General features: G+C 41.9%; 1 protein-coding gene across 1 annotated transcript; it reads right to left on the reverse strand.

The window, feature by feature from the left end:
- Positions 1-603: 603 nt before the first annotated feature.
- Positions 604-17686, reverse strand: HAPSTR1 (HUWE1 associated protein modifying stress responses). Its single transcript, XM_056335984.1, has 4 exons — positions 17297-17686; positions 16413-16493; positions 12035-12310; positions 604-3947 (listed from the first exon to the last, which is right to left on the reverse strand). The coding sequence occupies exons 1-4, from the start codon at positions 17514-17516 to the stop codon at positions 3703-3705; spliced, it is 822 nt and encodes a 273-aa protein (XP_056191959.1). The 5' UTR covers positions 17517-17686; the 3' UTR covers positions 604-3702.
- Positions 17687-18026: the final 340 nt, after the last annotated feature.

The following is an 18026-nucleotide window of genomic DNA, read 5'->3' on the forward strand; positions in this document are numbered from 1 at the left end:
AAAGCTTTCTTTCACAATGAAATTCAAAGACCTGCTGATACAGCCAGTAAATAGTTTGCAGGTTTAGGGACACCCACCTAAAGCAGGAAAAGCTGCTAATTAAAGCACATAATTTCATTTCAGTCCAGAGTCCTTTGCAAGAGATTTGAAAGCTCCACTATTGAAGTCAATACCACTTAACTGGCTAAAGAGATTTTAAGTGAAATAGTTCAAGACATTGTTCTTAAGTATTAGTGATGTTAAACACTGCAGAACATCTTGTACAAATGTAACAGGATGCCCCAATTCCTAATATCTTCATTAGTCCATAAAAGACAAAGCCCAAGTGTAGCTAGAGCGGCCAGCTACCACCAAATGGCACTCCTAAAGAAAAACCCTACTCTGCAGAGCTAAGCAAGCCTGTCAAGGCACACTGACCAGATCTTGATTTGGGTTTACCGATGGACCGTATTATTCAGAAACTTAAAGAACTACAAAGCAGCCTGATTAGTTGTATTTTTTTTTTTTTATTAGGTTTATTATGACTTAGAGTTTCTATTACTCCAACTGGGTAAACCACATTTGAGAGTAAGTTTAACTGCAGGACTTCAGTTTCAGCCAAAATCATTTTTGCATTACTTTATTGTAATATAGATTTAAATTTAACATTTAAAACTTACTTCATTAATAAGCAAGCCAAGCTCAGTAGCTTCAGTGCAGGATGTACTTTATGTAACTTGCCGCACATTCATGTTAGATTTGATGTACATGGAGAAGAGACCGGTCAACTGTACGATTCATAGGAGAAAGCAAAAGTAAGCACCATTTTTACCAAACTAAACAGTTCTCAATTCAGTGTTTCTTACAGAAAACTCAATTCACTTCTGGCTCTAGGAGCTGCAGTTTGGAAAATAGCTGAAAGCTATCTCCAGAACATCAATTTTCTACACTGGCACAAGAAATAGTCTTCAAAGCAACAGGTACTGGACTTTTTTATTATTTTTTTTTTTAAGAGACAACCTGTTCTCCTTGTGTTTACCAGGTGAATACATGCATTTTTGATCATTCTGGCAGAGGTTAACAAAGAGCAAACAACAGCTGGGGCTAAATGAAAAACAATCAAAAAGTTGCCAAATATTTAAGATACAAGCAAAAAAACATTAATGCAACCAGTTTAATATCTAAGCCTGCTTTCTTTCAAAGAAAAATGGCACAAATTAAATAAAAAGCCAGACAAATTTAGTTTTAGGTGGTACTAGACTGAATTAATGCCTCAAAGCATTAATAGGATTTATTTCAATGCAAGGAAGGGGAGAAGTAATTCAAACAGGCTCTGTATATTTGGACTAGACCAGAAGCACTGTTACAGTTTAGTCCACATATGCAGAACTGATACCAATGTGATGTTACCTTTACCACATGTAATAGTAAAGTATATTAGAAGTTGCAGAGCTTAAGCATCTTAGTTGTACAAGCCAGTTAATGAATAAACAGAAGAGCTGAAGACTGGTTCTCACACATGTCCTTTCAGTTCAGGACTCCAGATTTTCCTTTTTAGAACAGAAAAATCCCTCTGCCAACAGCCTAATAAATACTAACACGTATATTTAGATACCATCTTCAAAGTCTTTGTTGAAAATGCAGTCTCCAAATGAAAACTAGCTTTATGCAGTATTAATATTTTACATAAAAAGTCTTATGAATTGTAGTTAATAGCAATAACTGAAATTAATATATACTGAGTCTTCAGGTGATGTGCAAGTTCAGCTATATCACACAGGTGGGGGTTTTGAACAGTTCTTACCGTCTTGCTTTGGACAGTTCTTACACTTGTCCCATAAACTACAGAATCTCTAGCTACAGTACTGTGCAACTGTTGACATCTTCACGAGCTCTTTGATGTAAAGAAATTTGATGGAAGCACCACAAAGCAAGGAAACCATGCTCTCAGTAGAGCCTTGAGTTCTGAGAATTTAACGTATCATTGCTGTCTTGCCTTGACTACAGAACACCAATGAGAGAACACCAGGGTAAAAAGGAGCAAAACTACAGTGAACTCTGCTTCAAATAGGGAAGGTAATACAAAAAAGATCTGACTCTACAAGCATGTAAGCAAAAGTCTTGAAGAGCTGTGTATTAATATGGAGCTCAAGGTGCCTTAACTTAGCTAGAACACCACATTTTTTAGCATTGTGAATCTAGCATAGCTGCATTTCATCCAAGAATCAGCCTACGCTTCCAGTTAAAGCATGCATACACTTCTCTAAATACCCATTGCCAACTTGCAGGTTTGGAGCTGCTCTTGCTCTTTATTCCTCTTATTATCCCTTTCATAGGCAGAGACTCAGAGGCCCAAAGAGCCAGAGCTCTCCACCAAAGACTTGCTGCATCTACATGCCAAAATAGTCAGGACAGTCTTTGAGACTGACACATATCCTTCTGCGCTCAGAAACGGACTTGCAGCAGATCAGCCTTGATCTCTAGTTCAGGTTTAGTTTATGCGTAAGTTATGGCAGCCAGAGTTCAATCCTATGAATGTAAGCTCAACACAAAAAGAAAGCCATTTATCCTTTTTAATTCATCCTTACGGCACATTTATCCAGAGCTTTATAATCACTTCCAGTTTTAAATTGTTTTCTTAGCACTTCACAGAACCTGCATGTCACTCCCTCCTGAAGGAGATGGCATCACACAGAATCTTGTTTTAAGTTAGTCCAAGTTTCCACATGTGACCAGAAGTTTTACTTGTTAGAACACACCCCTTTTCCAACTATTCCCCCTCATTCCCTCTCCTCCCACCCCTCCCCAGCAATGGGCAATTACTTCACAAGAAATGTAAAAATGGGGTATGGGTGTACACAAAACCTACCCTTCACTAATACTGAACAGAAAAGCCTATTTTCCAATTACAGGACATCTTTCTCTAATTTAGGTCAGCACTGGTGCAGTCTGCACTGTGTATGTTTACCACGAGGATAATACCAATAAGTACATATATTTTCTCAAACTGATTTAAAAGCCTATGAAGTTAATTGGGGAAAACTTTAATATTGCTACTTCAGAGCACTAAAACACACAAAGTGAATCCAATAAAGATCCTTGTATTGATTCAATATTAAGTATTAATTGCATGACCATCATAGCACCTCTTTACATTATCACACAATCACCAGAATTATCAACTGCTTTTAAAACTAAAAAGGGTACAGTCCAATATTTATAACTTGCACACTGTTACTATATAGAAACTAGGTGCATGGTACAGTGCTGCAAAAATGGAAGCCTGCAGTTTTGACAAAGATGCCAAGTCATGTTGTAGACAATTTCAGTCAAACTGGCAATACTGTTTAAGCAAATACTCAACACAGCAGGAAATAAAGGACAAAAAAAAGCATTCTATAACCAAATAAACATCTGAAATTTCCTTTCCCTTTAAGAATACAAGTAAGGTCACTTTTAGCCTTGGAACGGATACATGTTTGCTTATGATGATCTTGCTAACTACTACACAATATCTGATGTCCTCTGCTAAGAATATAGTTTAAGAAAGCCGCAGTTACAAGAGGCATCTAATGTAATACCTAAAATTTCCTTTATGGCATTTACTGAACTCATTTGTCTTAAACAGTGAATATGGAAAGATGGCCTCATGTTTCCTTTTCAATAGTACTCTGAGGATCAAGTGGCTTTCAAGCAGCATGGTGGGTTTGAAATTTTTGCAGTTTAGATCATTCTGTTGCGTTTATGAGTTGGTGAGTCTGTAATGACATCGCCACACTGGGCTGAGGTACGCTTTCTAGTTCCACCATTGTCCAAGTGGAGTGCCATTTCTTCTGATATGAAAGTGTTCAAATCAACATCATGGAGTCCATTTCTCCTTCGACTAGCATTGGAGCCACTGCTCACGTGAGTGGGCGAGCCTGGGGTACTTGAGCGAACACTTATACTAGCCATTGCACCACTAAGACCTAGGGGGGGAAAAAAAAAGAAAAAGTATTTAGGTCAAACAGTAAAGAAAGTTAGTTTCCCTATGTGTGGCAGAAGGGATTACGCTTATCTGACCTCTAGCAAGATAAAGACACTTCATCCTACTATTTGTACCACACGTATTTGAAGCCCGGACCACACCTTCCCAGCTTTTAGTCCGTGTAAGAATCCAGCTATTACTAGAACTGCTTTTTATGGCATTAAAATGAGTTTGTGAGGTTTGAACAGCACACTACAGCAAATGCTAGCCTCATAAGCATGACACGCTGTTCAGAAGTATGTGTGCATATGCAATTCAGTATGAAGGCTTCACATTAGACCAATAGTTACACAGATGGAAAGTCCCCTACCCAAGGGCTTTCCAGGTTGACCTGACACTGTCTTGCTTCAAATGCCATTGCCACCCTGCTCCCTTTCACCCCCTCAGTCACTGCTGTTCTAAAAAACTGCAGTACAACAGTAGATTTCAGACAGGTGTATACCAAAGCTTTTCCTTTAAAAACTAGCTGTATTTCACAGCTGATGCTCTTAGGCAATGCATTAGTACCAGCAGAATTCAGAACAGCACTTAAAACAACAAGTGAAGCAAGACAACATGTCAATCCCCCCCAAAATGTGCTACTGACAGATCTGATCCAAAACACTGTCCCAGCTTACACCAGGTTTGTGTTCAGATTTTTTTATGTGTTCAGATTATTAAGAAAATGTTTAAATAAAACAAGCTTTTCTTGTAGAAATAAGGCCACAAACAAGAAAACCATGAACTTTGTAATAAATTGAACTTTTTGTCTTCAGTAATGTTACTATTACAACTTTGCAAAAGCAGAACATTCCAAAACATAAGTTTAGTAAAGGGTGGTTGGTACATCAAAGCCTAACAATTCTTCTCAATTTGGAATTCAGGTATATTTGTAGATAAACAGGAGCTCAGAGAAAAGACAAACATCTTTGACTTTTCTTAATAATAGTCAGATTTGAAGCAGTTATGATAGCAAAAACATCTGTTGGCCCTAGAAATAAGCTACCCAAGCAAGAGTCATGCAGGAAGATGAGCAGCATAACAAGGTCTACATCTGTGTATTTTTCTAGTACTAAGAACAAGGCAAGGAAGCTGTCCACAAAGATTTCTCAGTAACCTTCAAAATCTTGAATTCTCAGAGGTTCTCCAGCCTCAAGTACTCTGTGCCTCTGTCAAGCCATTGTACATCTTGTATATTAAATGGCTTTACACACAGACATCTTCATATATGGTCAAGTAGGTAGCCAGATGCCACATGCTGACAAGTAAAGCCCAACAGAACCCCAGCTATTAGCTGCTGACAGGCCAAATAAGCAACTTCGGAGGTTCTGTGAGCCGACTGCTAGAGCTACTAGGTCAGTTGACAAACCTCAACTAGAAGATAAATTCTAAAGCCATGTGCAGCAATGACAGGTTGGCACACAAGTCAGGATAGAACAGGCTAACCAATTTCACACTAATGTGCATCACTGTTGAGTGAACCACTTAATGCTTCGATCTTATAACAGCAGAGGATACACTTTCGCACAGTTAGAGCATTACACAGCAACCAGTAGAAGTAGCCACTAATCCTGATGCTTTCTTCGAGCTTTTGCTTACAGCTCATTCAACCATGACTCAGAAGCATGGTCTGAAGTCTGACAGAGACCATGCAGGTTTCATTAATGTTAAAGTAATTTTTCATTCATAATGGCAGAAAGGATTTAAACATCAGAACCTGGCTTAGCGAAGAGATAATTCAGAAACCAGGTTTGTTCCAGTACTCCCAACCATTATAAAGGAGAGGTTCTGATACATCTACCAAAGAAAGTAAAGCAGCTCACTGGCAACAGACAAACGAGCAGAAAGCCAATTCAGACATCATTAACTTGGATTAACCACCAATGTGCAAAATTTGGGCAGGTAACAAATCACTTCACAATTCAAAGACAACAGCAACTGGCATGACATACATTAGAAAGTATTAATTGATCCTGTACATTTGAACCGGAAAAAATCTGACAGTGCACAGAAGGTGATGTTGTTTCAAATCCAAATTGGTATTGCAGACATTGCCCCCACACCACTATTCCTGGCAAAATTGCTCTGAACATAAGTTCAGTGTTATTACTTCCACCAAGCATCAACAATTTACACCACTTATCAGTCATTTACATTATACAACCCATAACCAAATGGCTAGTATACTATTTCAGTTTTATCATGACATCTTCTCATTATGTCTAGTGCCCAACTAAGGAGAGAAAATTTAGTCTAAATAAACCCCAAAACTGGCCTGTGATGAGTGATGCCAAAAAATGTGTCCTCACAAGAACTGTGTTTTTAAGCAGAGCCTTTTCAAGTAACAAGCATTTTTTTAAATTAGCAGATACATAAGTCAGAATTAAAAGATGCATCTGTAATACGCTGCAGCATATTCTAAAACAGACTGCCAAGGTTTGCAAGCAGTGCCTCAAGCAGGCATTGACTTTCCAATATTTAGGTAACACTGAATCACTGCACATTTAAATACACAGACAACCTTCAGTAGATGATTAAGAAGTTAAAATCTTCACTCGATCCCAGTGTCAGAGGCAGGAGACTAGTTCTGAATTAATTTCTACAAATACAGAGGTACAAGGATATTGCATCACAACACGAACTTCTAGTTGCAGTTTCATCTTGCATCTCATACAGGTATTTAGTACTGAACTAGTCAGTAACAGTCATTACTGAGTATGCTAACAGACTGAGCAAGAGTGACAATTTGCTATCAGTTACTGGCAGTTAACCGTATTACACAGCACTACACATCAATCCGAGAGAGCAGAACTGGCAAATGAAACATTGAGATCACAGTCTCGGATCAGGTAAGCAAGCTAACGTGGAAGAGTCAGAAAATGTAAGGCATGCACTGAAATATCAAGTTGCCATTTCATGACAGCAACATCTTTGAAGACAATCAGCAATGCAACTGAAAAGATCTATTTTTTTGTTGTCACAGAAAGCATGTTTCAGAAGCCATGATGCAGTTTATTTTTTCTTGAAAGGTTGTTGTAATGTAAAGAGGAAATCTCAGAAAAGGCATTTTTGAGAGTTATTCTGACTAAGTAAGTGTTCAGTGGGCCCCGACACCTCTTCCCAAAGCATTTAACTATTTAAATCAATAAAGCAAGCAGTAATAGACACTAGGAAGTAGTAAAATGACATGATTGTTACCAATGCCATTTCACAACCTCAAATTTCAATACTGTGATTAACATGACCTAGTCACAGGTACATCAGCTATGTATAGACAAGACAGATGCCAACACACTACGGTGTCTTTACTTCTTTAATGATCCAATGACCACTTCTGAAGTCTCCTACAGCCTTCTACAGGAGACATTTCCTTTTTTACTACAGGCCTTTAAAAAAAAGAACACAGCTCCCTCCTCCTTTTTTAAAGGTGAAAAGATTAAAGTGGAGGGCATATCTGAAATATTTCACAGTACTTATTACATTCTCATTCCTGCCATATCTTTCAGTCATCAGCAACATAGCTTCAAATGGCATTTCATACCAGTAACCTCACCAGAAAAGCTATATGCTAAAGCATTTATTATAGTACTACTAAAAGATGCTGCAGTATAGAAGAAACTGACTGGTACTAGCTAGTTTATAAGTAAATACTCTCCAAAACTATCAGGTGATTAGAATGCCCAGCTTATAGTATGTTTTATAGAGTATGAAATACTTAAGGTAAATGAACTTGCTAATTGAGTTGACAGTTCTATCAATACTGGCCTAAAACTGTAGATGCCATTTTATCAGCACTGTACTCATTATAGACATGGATACAAGTTATGCCGTGGTAATGACCTGAAAAAGATACTGGGTAACTACTGTTCAGTTTAGTAACAGTATTAACTATTGTTTTTCAAAAGTTTTTATCAGGAAGTACCAAAAAGAACATTCATGCTTAAGTGTGACTAGAGCAGGAATTAATTAATAACCCCAGATAAATACAAAATGGCATGCAGACAGATCCTTGTCGTCACTCCTGTCATACTCACCCTTTCACAGCACTGCTCAAAGAGCAAATTTTAATAGTACATACTAATATACAACTCTTTATAGCTGTATCTACACAACCTTTAAATTAAACTTTCAAACTGTATCTGAACTATGCTCTCCTACCCTCCGCTTCTACCAACTGCTGCTTCTCCACTCCACCAACAACTGCTGATGTTTTATACAGCAGTTTAGCATTTGGAGAAGAGAATAAGGAAGCCTAATGGGAATCCAGGCTCTTTTTTTAAAAGGGGCCAAGCCCCACACTTCTACATGCTAGAGCAAGGGTTCCCTCACTCTGCCCCAAAGAGACCAAATCACATTAGAGATACACATCAACATCAAAGCAAAGGAAAAGAAAAACCAACAGTCCCTCACTGTGCTGTTGCCTGTTCACATCTCTTTTAGTTACGAAATCTCAAGTCTAACACATTTCAGCATTGCCTTCCTAAGCTCGCTTCTTCCACCTCCTCAAGTCATAGCATTTTCTCCCATTATGCTGGCAGAATAGCTTATAAAGCATGGAGCACATCCCACAGTAAGAGACCAAAGCATCATTTCAAACACGGACTGTGCACCAGCACAAGCACTGCAAGATTTGGTATGCCAACTACAGCCAGGCAGAAAATGACCTCACACATGTCAGCTTTTGGGAATCTTATGACTATTTAGCTCAGTTTGATGTAATTCTGTCATTTGAAACTCTTGTCTTCCAGAGCTGGATGTGGCAATATGCGTCCAGAAAGTAGCATAGGTATGGATGCATCTTCACTTATCAGCAATGACATTTTAGGGACTGCTAGAAGTTAAAAATTCAATGCTATCTTCAAAATGCTGAACAATAAAAGTATTATCACCTACTATCACATCTTAAAATGTTAAGCACCAATAAGACACACAGTTCTTGAAGTTTCAGAAAAAGCCACCTGAACTTCAGAGTAAAACAGTATTAACTTGAGCTAGCTAATCAGCTTTTCTTGAAGGCTTAACTTCTCAGGTATTCACAGTTCAAGTTACCAGCCATGTTGTATTTCAAAGGTTACCCATCAGCACACAAATAATTGAGAGCTCATGTTATGGAAAAGGATTTTTATTATTATTTACCAGTTTACTCCCTTAAGACCTTACTTGATTTCCAGAACTCCTTCTCAAGTACCCTTAAATCACATACAGATTTCAGTAACAGTTGCACAGCATACAAGCCACAGAGTTAAAAGAGGTAGATCACATACACCTTGATCATTGTGTCACTGTACTTTTTGTCATGACCCTTCTGTCACGATCATTTACTTTTAGCTACTGTAACAAGTCTTGAAAGAACAACAGTAGAGAAGTTCCCTTATAGCACAAGGACTATTGACAACTAAATCCACAAGACTGAATTTTGGGTTCAGAATCCCTAGCTTTTGTCAAGAAAACTGTCAACTACCTTGCGGAGCTATCACATAGGTAAGGTATTAGCAAGGTTTGAGACTGAAGAAGTAAGGCTAGAATGCCAGTTTTAACAGATTTCGGATACAACATACAGTTTTAAAATTGTACTGATACCTAAAGATGCTCTTCTCTAATGTTGTAGTCAAGGGCATACACCCAGAATTGTGTTTGATGTTTCAGGAAATAATTAGCTGTTTTGTTACCACATCTTCTGTTGAAGTTTTCAGATGTGATTATGAAGCTTTTAAGAGCTTACATGATCAAAATGCAGCTATTTCCCTCATCACAGAGCCAGATCAGCAAGTTTAGCACCATGGTCTTTAGACATATATTACTACCTATTTCTGAGAAGTCAATAAACCAACACTGCCTCCACAGAGCTTTATTTGGTGTTGCAGATTCATATCTATCCCTGCTTCACTAAGAGCAGAAAATTCTAGCATTGTCCCTCAAATCTAATTCAGCCTATCCATATTTCCAATACATAAATACTCTTATTTCCACAGAAAGCCTAACAGCACAAAGCCAGATTCCTTTACAAGCCAGTCAAAAGCTCCTCTCAAAGCCCTAGTCCTCTACACTTGCTGAGACCACTACTCACTATTGTCAGGCTTTCTCACATTTCCTCACAATACCTAGAGGCAAAGCACTTAAAACAGCCTGCCAAAAATAAAGACAAGCATAAAACTACAGAGGACATTAATTTGCACATACCTGAAGACCCTACAAAGTTTCAAAATCAAAACAGATCCGAGAAGCCCTATAATAAACAGGAGAACAGTTTGGAAGATTGTTTAATCACAGCTTCCTTAAAGAAAATGAGGGGAGAAGCTGGAGGAATGCAGGCATATGCAGGCAATAGCCTAAAAACAGTTATGAGGCTGAATACAAGCCTAGTCACTAAAGGATTAGCACAAAAGCATTTGTGTCAAAGACCAGACTGAAACTGATATCAGGAGAACCTAATCCAGAAGGTGACTGACATGCAACCTTGTCAACCAGCTGATGAAGAGTGCATTTCTAGCCCCTGCAGTGCCAGTACAGAGCAGGAAACTTCCTAGTCTTCATGACCTTATATTAGATTATGAAATATTAAAGAATACCTCATGGTTCAGACTCCCATGCTATAGAGAAGCAACTTCCATAAGTCATGTCTATACAAAGCTGATTTTAAGAAATACAAGGAGCTGAAAGTGCCCACGTTTACTCCGCTTGAGAGCTCACTGTGCTGAAGTGAGTCCAGCAAGCTTACTCTCAGCTGAGAGTAAGCCTTTGTAGTTAGAGCTAACTGCACACTGGATTCAACTACAGTTTCAGGATGTGATAAAACTCTTTAAATTTTTTTTTCTATCAGGTGAAAGTCAGCTTCTGCAGTTGCTCTACTCATGAAATTAGCTTTACCTACTGAATAAGCCATACTGATCCACAGAATTCTCTAGCCAGCTTCCAATATGAGACAGACAACTGCCAAAAACTACAACTCAGTAGAAGCTTGATTTAAATGGCAACAGAGCAGCAAACAATACCAGAATCAGGCTGTCACCTAGACAGTAACAGCATCTGGCTATGTACCTTGAAAAACCACTACAGCACTGCAGAAGCAAGGCTGCATTTTCACAAATACACTCATCTCGTTAACTCATGAATTCCACCCCACACTGGGAATACTGTGACAATAAGAATTTCATTTAAGTTTCACAGGCTGTACTTCTAGGTAGCTTGATTTTTATTTTTAGAATGGTCAACTATTCATAACTCAAGGTATCTGCTACACTTCAGGATTTTACAAGGTATAAAACCCACAGATGAACTGATTTATTTCACCTCAGGAGCTTTTAAAACACATTTTTATCACTTGCTAGGTAACAGTCCAATACAGAATAAGCTAGAGAATACAGATATCTGGGAAGATAAAGACACACCACCAACGGGGGCGGGGGGGGGGCAGGCAGGGAGGAAGGAAATTCAGTATGACATTGGAAGACAATTTAAGTCTGAAAGCAAACTAAGTTCCAAACTGGACAAATACACAATGATGAGCAACTAAAGTACACTTTGCAGAGTATTTTAGAGTAGAATGCTAAACCATATTAACCAGTGCACAGTAACAAGGGTACTACAGTGAGATGAGGTACCCCAGACAGAACCTTCAGGCATTACATTTCCTCCTTAACCCCACAAGTATTTGCTATTAGCCAAATCTTAGTATTTAACTAGTTGCTAACATAGTGTTATCATTTTCCAAGATTTCTGTTTACTTCAGCATTGGTATGAATGCCAAGTCTCTTCATGCTTCAAAGACACTACCAAGAGTTGATACTTAACTGTTGAGTTCACAGCTGCGGAGTATTACACACCCAAACATCATTTTTATACAGTACCTTTTCCTCATTCAAAATATTTGACTATGCAGCTTTCTACTAGCTAACATGCCTTACACATGCAAAAACTCCCTTAGAGATCAGATACGCCTTCATCTGAAACAGCAGCTACATGACATAATATGACACAAGCAAGAACAAGACATGCCTTACAACCCCCCACCCAATTTTAACCAAGTAGGATTGAAAAAGTTACTGTTACCATGCAGAGCTATGGCTTCACGGAAGGGTTGCAAATCAGTCTCTACAGATGAGCTAGTTTCTGTTGAAGTAGCTCGGTTAGGGGATACTACAGTCAGTCTTGGGGGAGCTCTAGAATTTCTTGGAGGAGGAACTTTCCCACATAGGAAGCTGATCAAGTCTTCTCTACGAATAGTTCTTCTGCGTTTTTTAACCCAAGCTAACACATCCTTATTCCGACGCTGATAGCCAATCTGAATTCCTACATCAAAGCTTCGCTGATGGGCATCCACACTTTCTGTAAGAAGACAGAAAAAAGTTTTAGTGTTACAGATAGAGCAATGTATAGTATTGGCACATCACTGATGCAGCTTTCTGTCAACCACGAAGCCAACCACGGGAAAGAAGTCCATCTTCTACAGGTTACTGTAATGCAGTACCAAGTTAGCTGTAACAAATGAGCTAGCATTGAAGATTAGTTCAATTAAACCTAAAAAGAGTATTAACTAAAAATTCCACACACTCTTTAGAAATCAGAAAGTCAACTCAAGCACCACCTGAACAGCATTTACTGTTATTTCAGGTCACCAGTGCAGCACTGCTTATGAAACCATATTGTATTAACATTAAAATCATACTTTGAGCTTGTCAGTCTGAGGAAGGTACTTAAAATCAACAGACAATGCACTTTAAGAGACACACTCTGCATCAGTACAGTCAGGAAACCCCACACAAAGAGTAACTGCTTTTCTTGACTCTAACAAGTAAGGAATTTTCAGAACTCAGATGTGTTTAGAGTTGCCCTAGTTTCATCAAATTTCAATTGCAGAGGCAATTTGCAGGAGGCCATAGTTTTGAAAACTAGTTAAGGCAAGTGTCCCCAATGCCTTTCAAGTCTAAGAAAATTTCCTTCCCCATTTAAGATCTCATTGCAACTTTAATATACAAAACCTTTGAACATGTATTATTTGCAATTAATCCTACCACAAAATGCAATTTCTTCCTCCATTGAAATAACTGGTCACCTGTGCACATCAGTTACAACTGCACTTCCAAGCAGCACTTAAGCACCTTGTATTACATTGCTTTCCAGCTTTGGTAAGTACATTTCTGGTTACTAGTTTAAGTACAAGTAAGTTTCAGACAGCAGTAACAGGTGGGACAAACTCTATTCTCTACACAACCGCACTCATCTTGTCATAGATTTGTTATCAGAGCTTTGCCAATAAGTACTTCGGTTTTATGAGAATCACTGCAATGTTAATCTTGCTCCATTAAAATGGACAAGAAAAGACATCAACATATCAGTCCAATTTCATTTACTTGATTTCTATAGACTTCTTTAAATCTGGTAGAGCCAATTAAAACAGCTTTTTATATTGCTTTACTAATGAAGTCCAGATAAGAGCTATTTGCTCAGAACACTATTAAGAGACTTAAGAACAGCTGTCCAAGATGTCGGTTTACAGGTAAACCAAGTGGCATATACATCTAGTTTTCTCACACTCAAAAAAATTTATCCCTATTAAATGCTATTCTTAGGCTTACATTCTAAGGCAGCACTGCATGGTCCACAAGACAGCACTAAAAATCTACACTATCAAAGAGCAGCACCAGAAACTTAACACAACCCACCAAAAGCAAAAACACCTTAAACTGATCATAGTTAAATCTTGGGGCTTTCAGAATATAAGCTACACTGGCATTTACACCAAGTATACTTAACATGGGAGTTACTTTTATGCACTCTAGGAGTATTTTGCTTATGCTGCTTTCTAATCAAAAGGCTAGATTTGCAAATGTGAATTCCTGTGAAAGCAATGGCAACTTGACAGATTATTCCTCCAGCCATTTTATACTCCACCGCAGCTTAGACTCCAATGCACTCACAGTAAGAGCTACTCAAACACTTCAGAGCCAATTTGAAAACTGACAATATTCCTTTAATCACTTCCTGCAATACCATGAGAAAGTCCTTCTGAGAGATGAAAAGGCTACCTTTATGTCAATAAACCATTTTCCTCACCTACAAAAATGCTTTACAAAAGGACAAACACGAACTAGTTATGAGGTCAAATGCAATGACTGCTGATGTAACCTGGACAAGTTTTAGGCATCATTACACCCTGGGAAAGATTAGATTTATGGAAAAGCTACAACTACTTTAAGAAGTTGAACTGGCCAAATACAAGCAGTCATATTTCACATATTCTGAAATTACCAATTCAAAACTAACATCAGTACGCTCTGCTCATTAGGCTCAGAAGTCTTATTCTAACATATGCCTAAGACTTTCTACAGTGCCCTTAAGTTTTCAATCCTACATTGCAAGCCACGCCTACACCTCTTCAGCACAATCTGGAAGATAATCAAATGTCTTTAAATGCAGCTGCTATCACCAGCACCAGTTCCTGATCTAAGACATTCACAGTGTGGTATAGTACTAAACTTCCATTTTCAGAAAAAATGCTGACATTCAAGGCATCACGGCATTCTCCCTACACACTCTTCCTCATGTAGCTCTTGTTAAAAAGAATTGTGATGCTTCAAAAATCCAAACATTTAGCAGATCAGAAACCAGCCGACAGGGCAAGAGGCAGTTTGTCATGTTCAGTTTATCACACGAAATACTTCTCCAGTGTTTTGACAGGGTCCTCCAAAATACAGACATTAATGAGTACGTGAGAAATGGATTTTTGAAGAGCCATGTTCATCACAAGGGAAGGCAAATTCATATTAAGAGATTGCAACTTGCCTAGTGTGCCAGTGTCTAGCTGGTTCTACCCATGTTCTCAACAAAGTTCTACCCAGTTGGAAGTTAGTTTAGAATTGAAAGATGGCAGTTCTGAAAAACTGAAGTACTTCAACACTTGAAGATCCATTTGAAGGAAAGACTTGTTTTGGGTGCTGTTTTTTCAACTATTACAGTACACCTAACTGAAGACAGCTTCCTACTTAAATTCTAGTTTCCCTGATCACCACATATATACTCTCCTGTTAACCACGGTATTACACAAAAATAGTGCTCATTTTGCCTATATCACAAGTAATCAAGTGATTTACTTAAAAATAAAACAGCCTAAGTCTTTGTAGCAAATACATTTTAAGGGAGAGCAATACGATTTATAAAAAAGGTCTGTAATTATTTATTAACATCACCTGCTGCTACTCCTGCACCATGATCAAGTGACTAGTGTCCCAGACCACGTTCTAGTGACCCACTCCCTCAGGCCAACACCTACATGATGTTCTGCCCCTTTAGATGACCCATGACATAAACAACATTTAAATGCATTTTCTGCAAGAGTCAAGTCTCTGGCAGTGAGGCTTATGCATCTACATTTCCTCCTTGCTCCATCCACATCTGTCAAACCTGATCAGCCATCACAAACATGTTCCTAAGTTCAACTGCTTAAAGCAAATTAAAACAGGAAAACCGGAGACAATTGAAAGAATATGCAGGTAGAACTACCAATAATGCTGTACAGACCAAGAAAAAATATACCCCTCCCAACTAAAAAAAAAAATATCAAACTACAAGCCAGAAAAACAACTCTGAACTTCAGGTTTTTCCTTCTGAGGAATGGAAGACAGTTAACAATGGGAATCACATTGTGCCAGTTTAAGCCTCCACTGATAGGGATACCATTTTTGTACAACCTTTTAAACAAACCAGAAACCTCTGAATGGTATGAATAATTCTTCTACAGACAAGAATTCTTGTGACAATCCAAAGAACAGCAGAGTGCAGAAACAAATCCTGACAGGTGTAGACACACACTAAAACAGCACAAGAGCCTAGCCACATGCAGAGTGGATTCTTATCGAAGTTCTGGCTAACACCACTTTCTTTACAGCCACCCTGGACACAGTCGCAATGACATTCAGTGGTTAAAATAAACTGGGAGGCTTACTTCAGACGCCTCACTCAGATGAAAATATAGCTCTGTCACGTAACATCTATGCAGAATTTTACAAACACTAAACCCAACCTATACTCCACTGCAAATGACATGTATTATACTGATATCCCAACATTTAACATGCCATGAAATATACAAAACACAGGAAATGTAAGCACTGCTTAATAAGCTACTGCACTCTTCCCTTGAATGCATGAGAGTGAGCCACACAAAAAAAAAATCCCTTTTTCAAGGGTCTCCAAGTGAAACAGCTTTTAAGCTATTAGTCACTGACATGAGGCAACAGAAAAAATTCAGCTACCGTCAGCTAAAGTGGCCCAGAGAAAACTTGCAAGATTCAGGAAGCAGTCTCGGGTTAGATTTTATCAGGGTGAATAAGAGACATTAACAGGCCCTGCTTATGAGTAAGCGGGGCAGGAGGCAGAGCGGCCCGGCTCGGCGGGGAGGGCCGCGGGGGCAGCGGGGGCAGCCCCTTACCTTTGTAGAGGTTGGTGACCGCAGTGGCGGCGTTCTGGAAGGGGACCCAGAGGGAGAGCCCCGGCTGCTGGCACACCCGGTCTGCAGGGAGGGAAGGACACACGCTGTTTATTTTGGAGTCACCAACTCCGAACGGCCATGTTAGGTTTCGCCATTTTGTTCCACCTTCTGAAGGCAACTCGGGATCAGGGCCGAGAAGGGCGGGCGGGCAGCGGCCCGGCCCCGGGCAGCGGGCACGGCGGTGCCCCCAGCCCGCCGGGAAGGCGCCCGGCGCGGCCCCCGCCCGCAGCCCCCGCCGCACAATGGGGCCGGCCCCTCACTTCGCCATTTTGTCGGAACCTCTTCCCCGGGCCGAGCGTCGGGAGCCGCCGCCGGCAGGGCCGGGCCTCCCGGGCAGCCCCCACCCTCCCCGCCCCCGCCGCTCCCGGGCACCCGAAGGGCTCGCCCCCCGCCGGAGCGCCCTGCCTCCCCGGGGCCGCCCGGGCCCCGCCGGCCGCCCGCCCGGGCCGAGCTCGCCGCCAGCCGCCAGCCCCGGGGCGGGGGCGGCCGGGCCGGGCCGACGCCAGAGCCGGCCCAGGCCGCCGCGCCGGAGCCCGCGGAGGGCGACGTCCGGGCCGCGGCCGCGGTTCGCCCTCACGCCATTTTGTTTTCCCGTCTGCCTCTATGGACGGGCGCGGAGCCCCCGGGCCGGAAGCCCGCTCCTCCCCCTGCCCAGGCCGCTCTCGCCGCCACATCCCCTTTGTGAAGCCGCGGCCCTGTTGCCACCCCACCGCCGGCGCCCCGCGGCCACATCCGCGGGCCCGGCCCCGGGCCCCCCCGCCCAGCCCCAGCGGAGCCCCCCGGCCCGGCCCGCCCCAGGCCCCGCCGGCCCCCGCCCCGCTCACCCTTGTAGAGCTGCGCCACGGCGGTGGCCGAGTTCTGGAAGAGGTGCCAAAGCTTCTGCTGCTTGTGCTCAGGCTGCGCCGCCGCCTCGTCCTGCAGCTCCGGGGCCAGCGCCTCCTCCTGCTCGGCCTCGGCCAGGCACTGCCGCTCCCACTTGCTGAACCAGTGCTCGGGCCCGTGCTCCTGGATCTCCGCCTCGCCCTCCTCCTTCTTGTCCTCCATCCTCCGGCCGGCTCCGCGTTCCGCCTCGCAGGCCCGGCCCCGCCAGACAGCTGCGCTCGCCTCCCCTCCGCAGCCAGGCCGGCCCTACCTCACCCCCATGCTCCCAGGCCCGGCCCGTCAGCCCACCCGCCCGCCGGCTCCAAACACACTGAGCACCGGCGCCGCCCCAAGCACAGTAAAAGCTCGTCGGAGACGCCTTGAAACGTGCTGCCGCCTAGCGCCCGCCCCCTCCCGCCATTGGCCTCTGCTGCCCCGGCACCGACGGTTTGAACGGCACCTCAGGCTCTCACTGGTCTGTCCGCACATCCATCATGACGTCCTGTCGGGGGCGGGCCCTCTCGCAAGATTGGTTACCCCGCCACACACCCGTGCGCAGTGTCGTTGGCCGCGGGGCGCAAGCGCAGTGGCCTCCCCCGGCGCGGCCGGGCCCTCCCCCTGGCGTGATGCGCTGGGTCCTGAGGCGGCTCCGCCCGCCCGCGCCCCTCGCCCCCCGCCGGGCCCGGATGCAGG

The sequence above is a fragment of the Falco biarmicus genome, chromosome 4, assembly GCF_023638135.1.
Source record: "Falco biarmicus isolate bFalBia1 chromosome 4, bFalBia1.pri, whole genome shotgun sequence".
In the NCBI taxonomy this organism is placed as follows: Eukaryota; Metazoa; Chordata; class Aves; order Falconiformes; family Falconidae; genus Falco; species Falco biarmicus.

Bases quoted from the DNA above. Each gene is read 5' to 3' on its own strand.
- HAPSTR1 (XM_056335984.1), bottom strand. From the start codon at position 17,516: ATGGAGGACAAGAAGGAGGAGGGCGAGGCGGAGATCCAGGAGCACGGG. The intron at 16,494-17,296 runs GTGAGCGGGGCG...CCCTCCCTGCAG, and splicing joins CGTGGCGCAGCTCTACAAGG to ACCGGGTGTGCCAGCAGCCG. The intron at 12,311-16,412 runs GTAAGGGGCTGC...GTCTTCTTACAG, and splicing joins GGTCACCAACCTCTACAAAG to AAAGTGTGGATGCCCATCAG.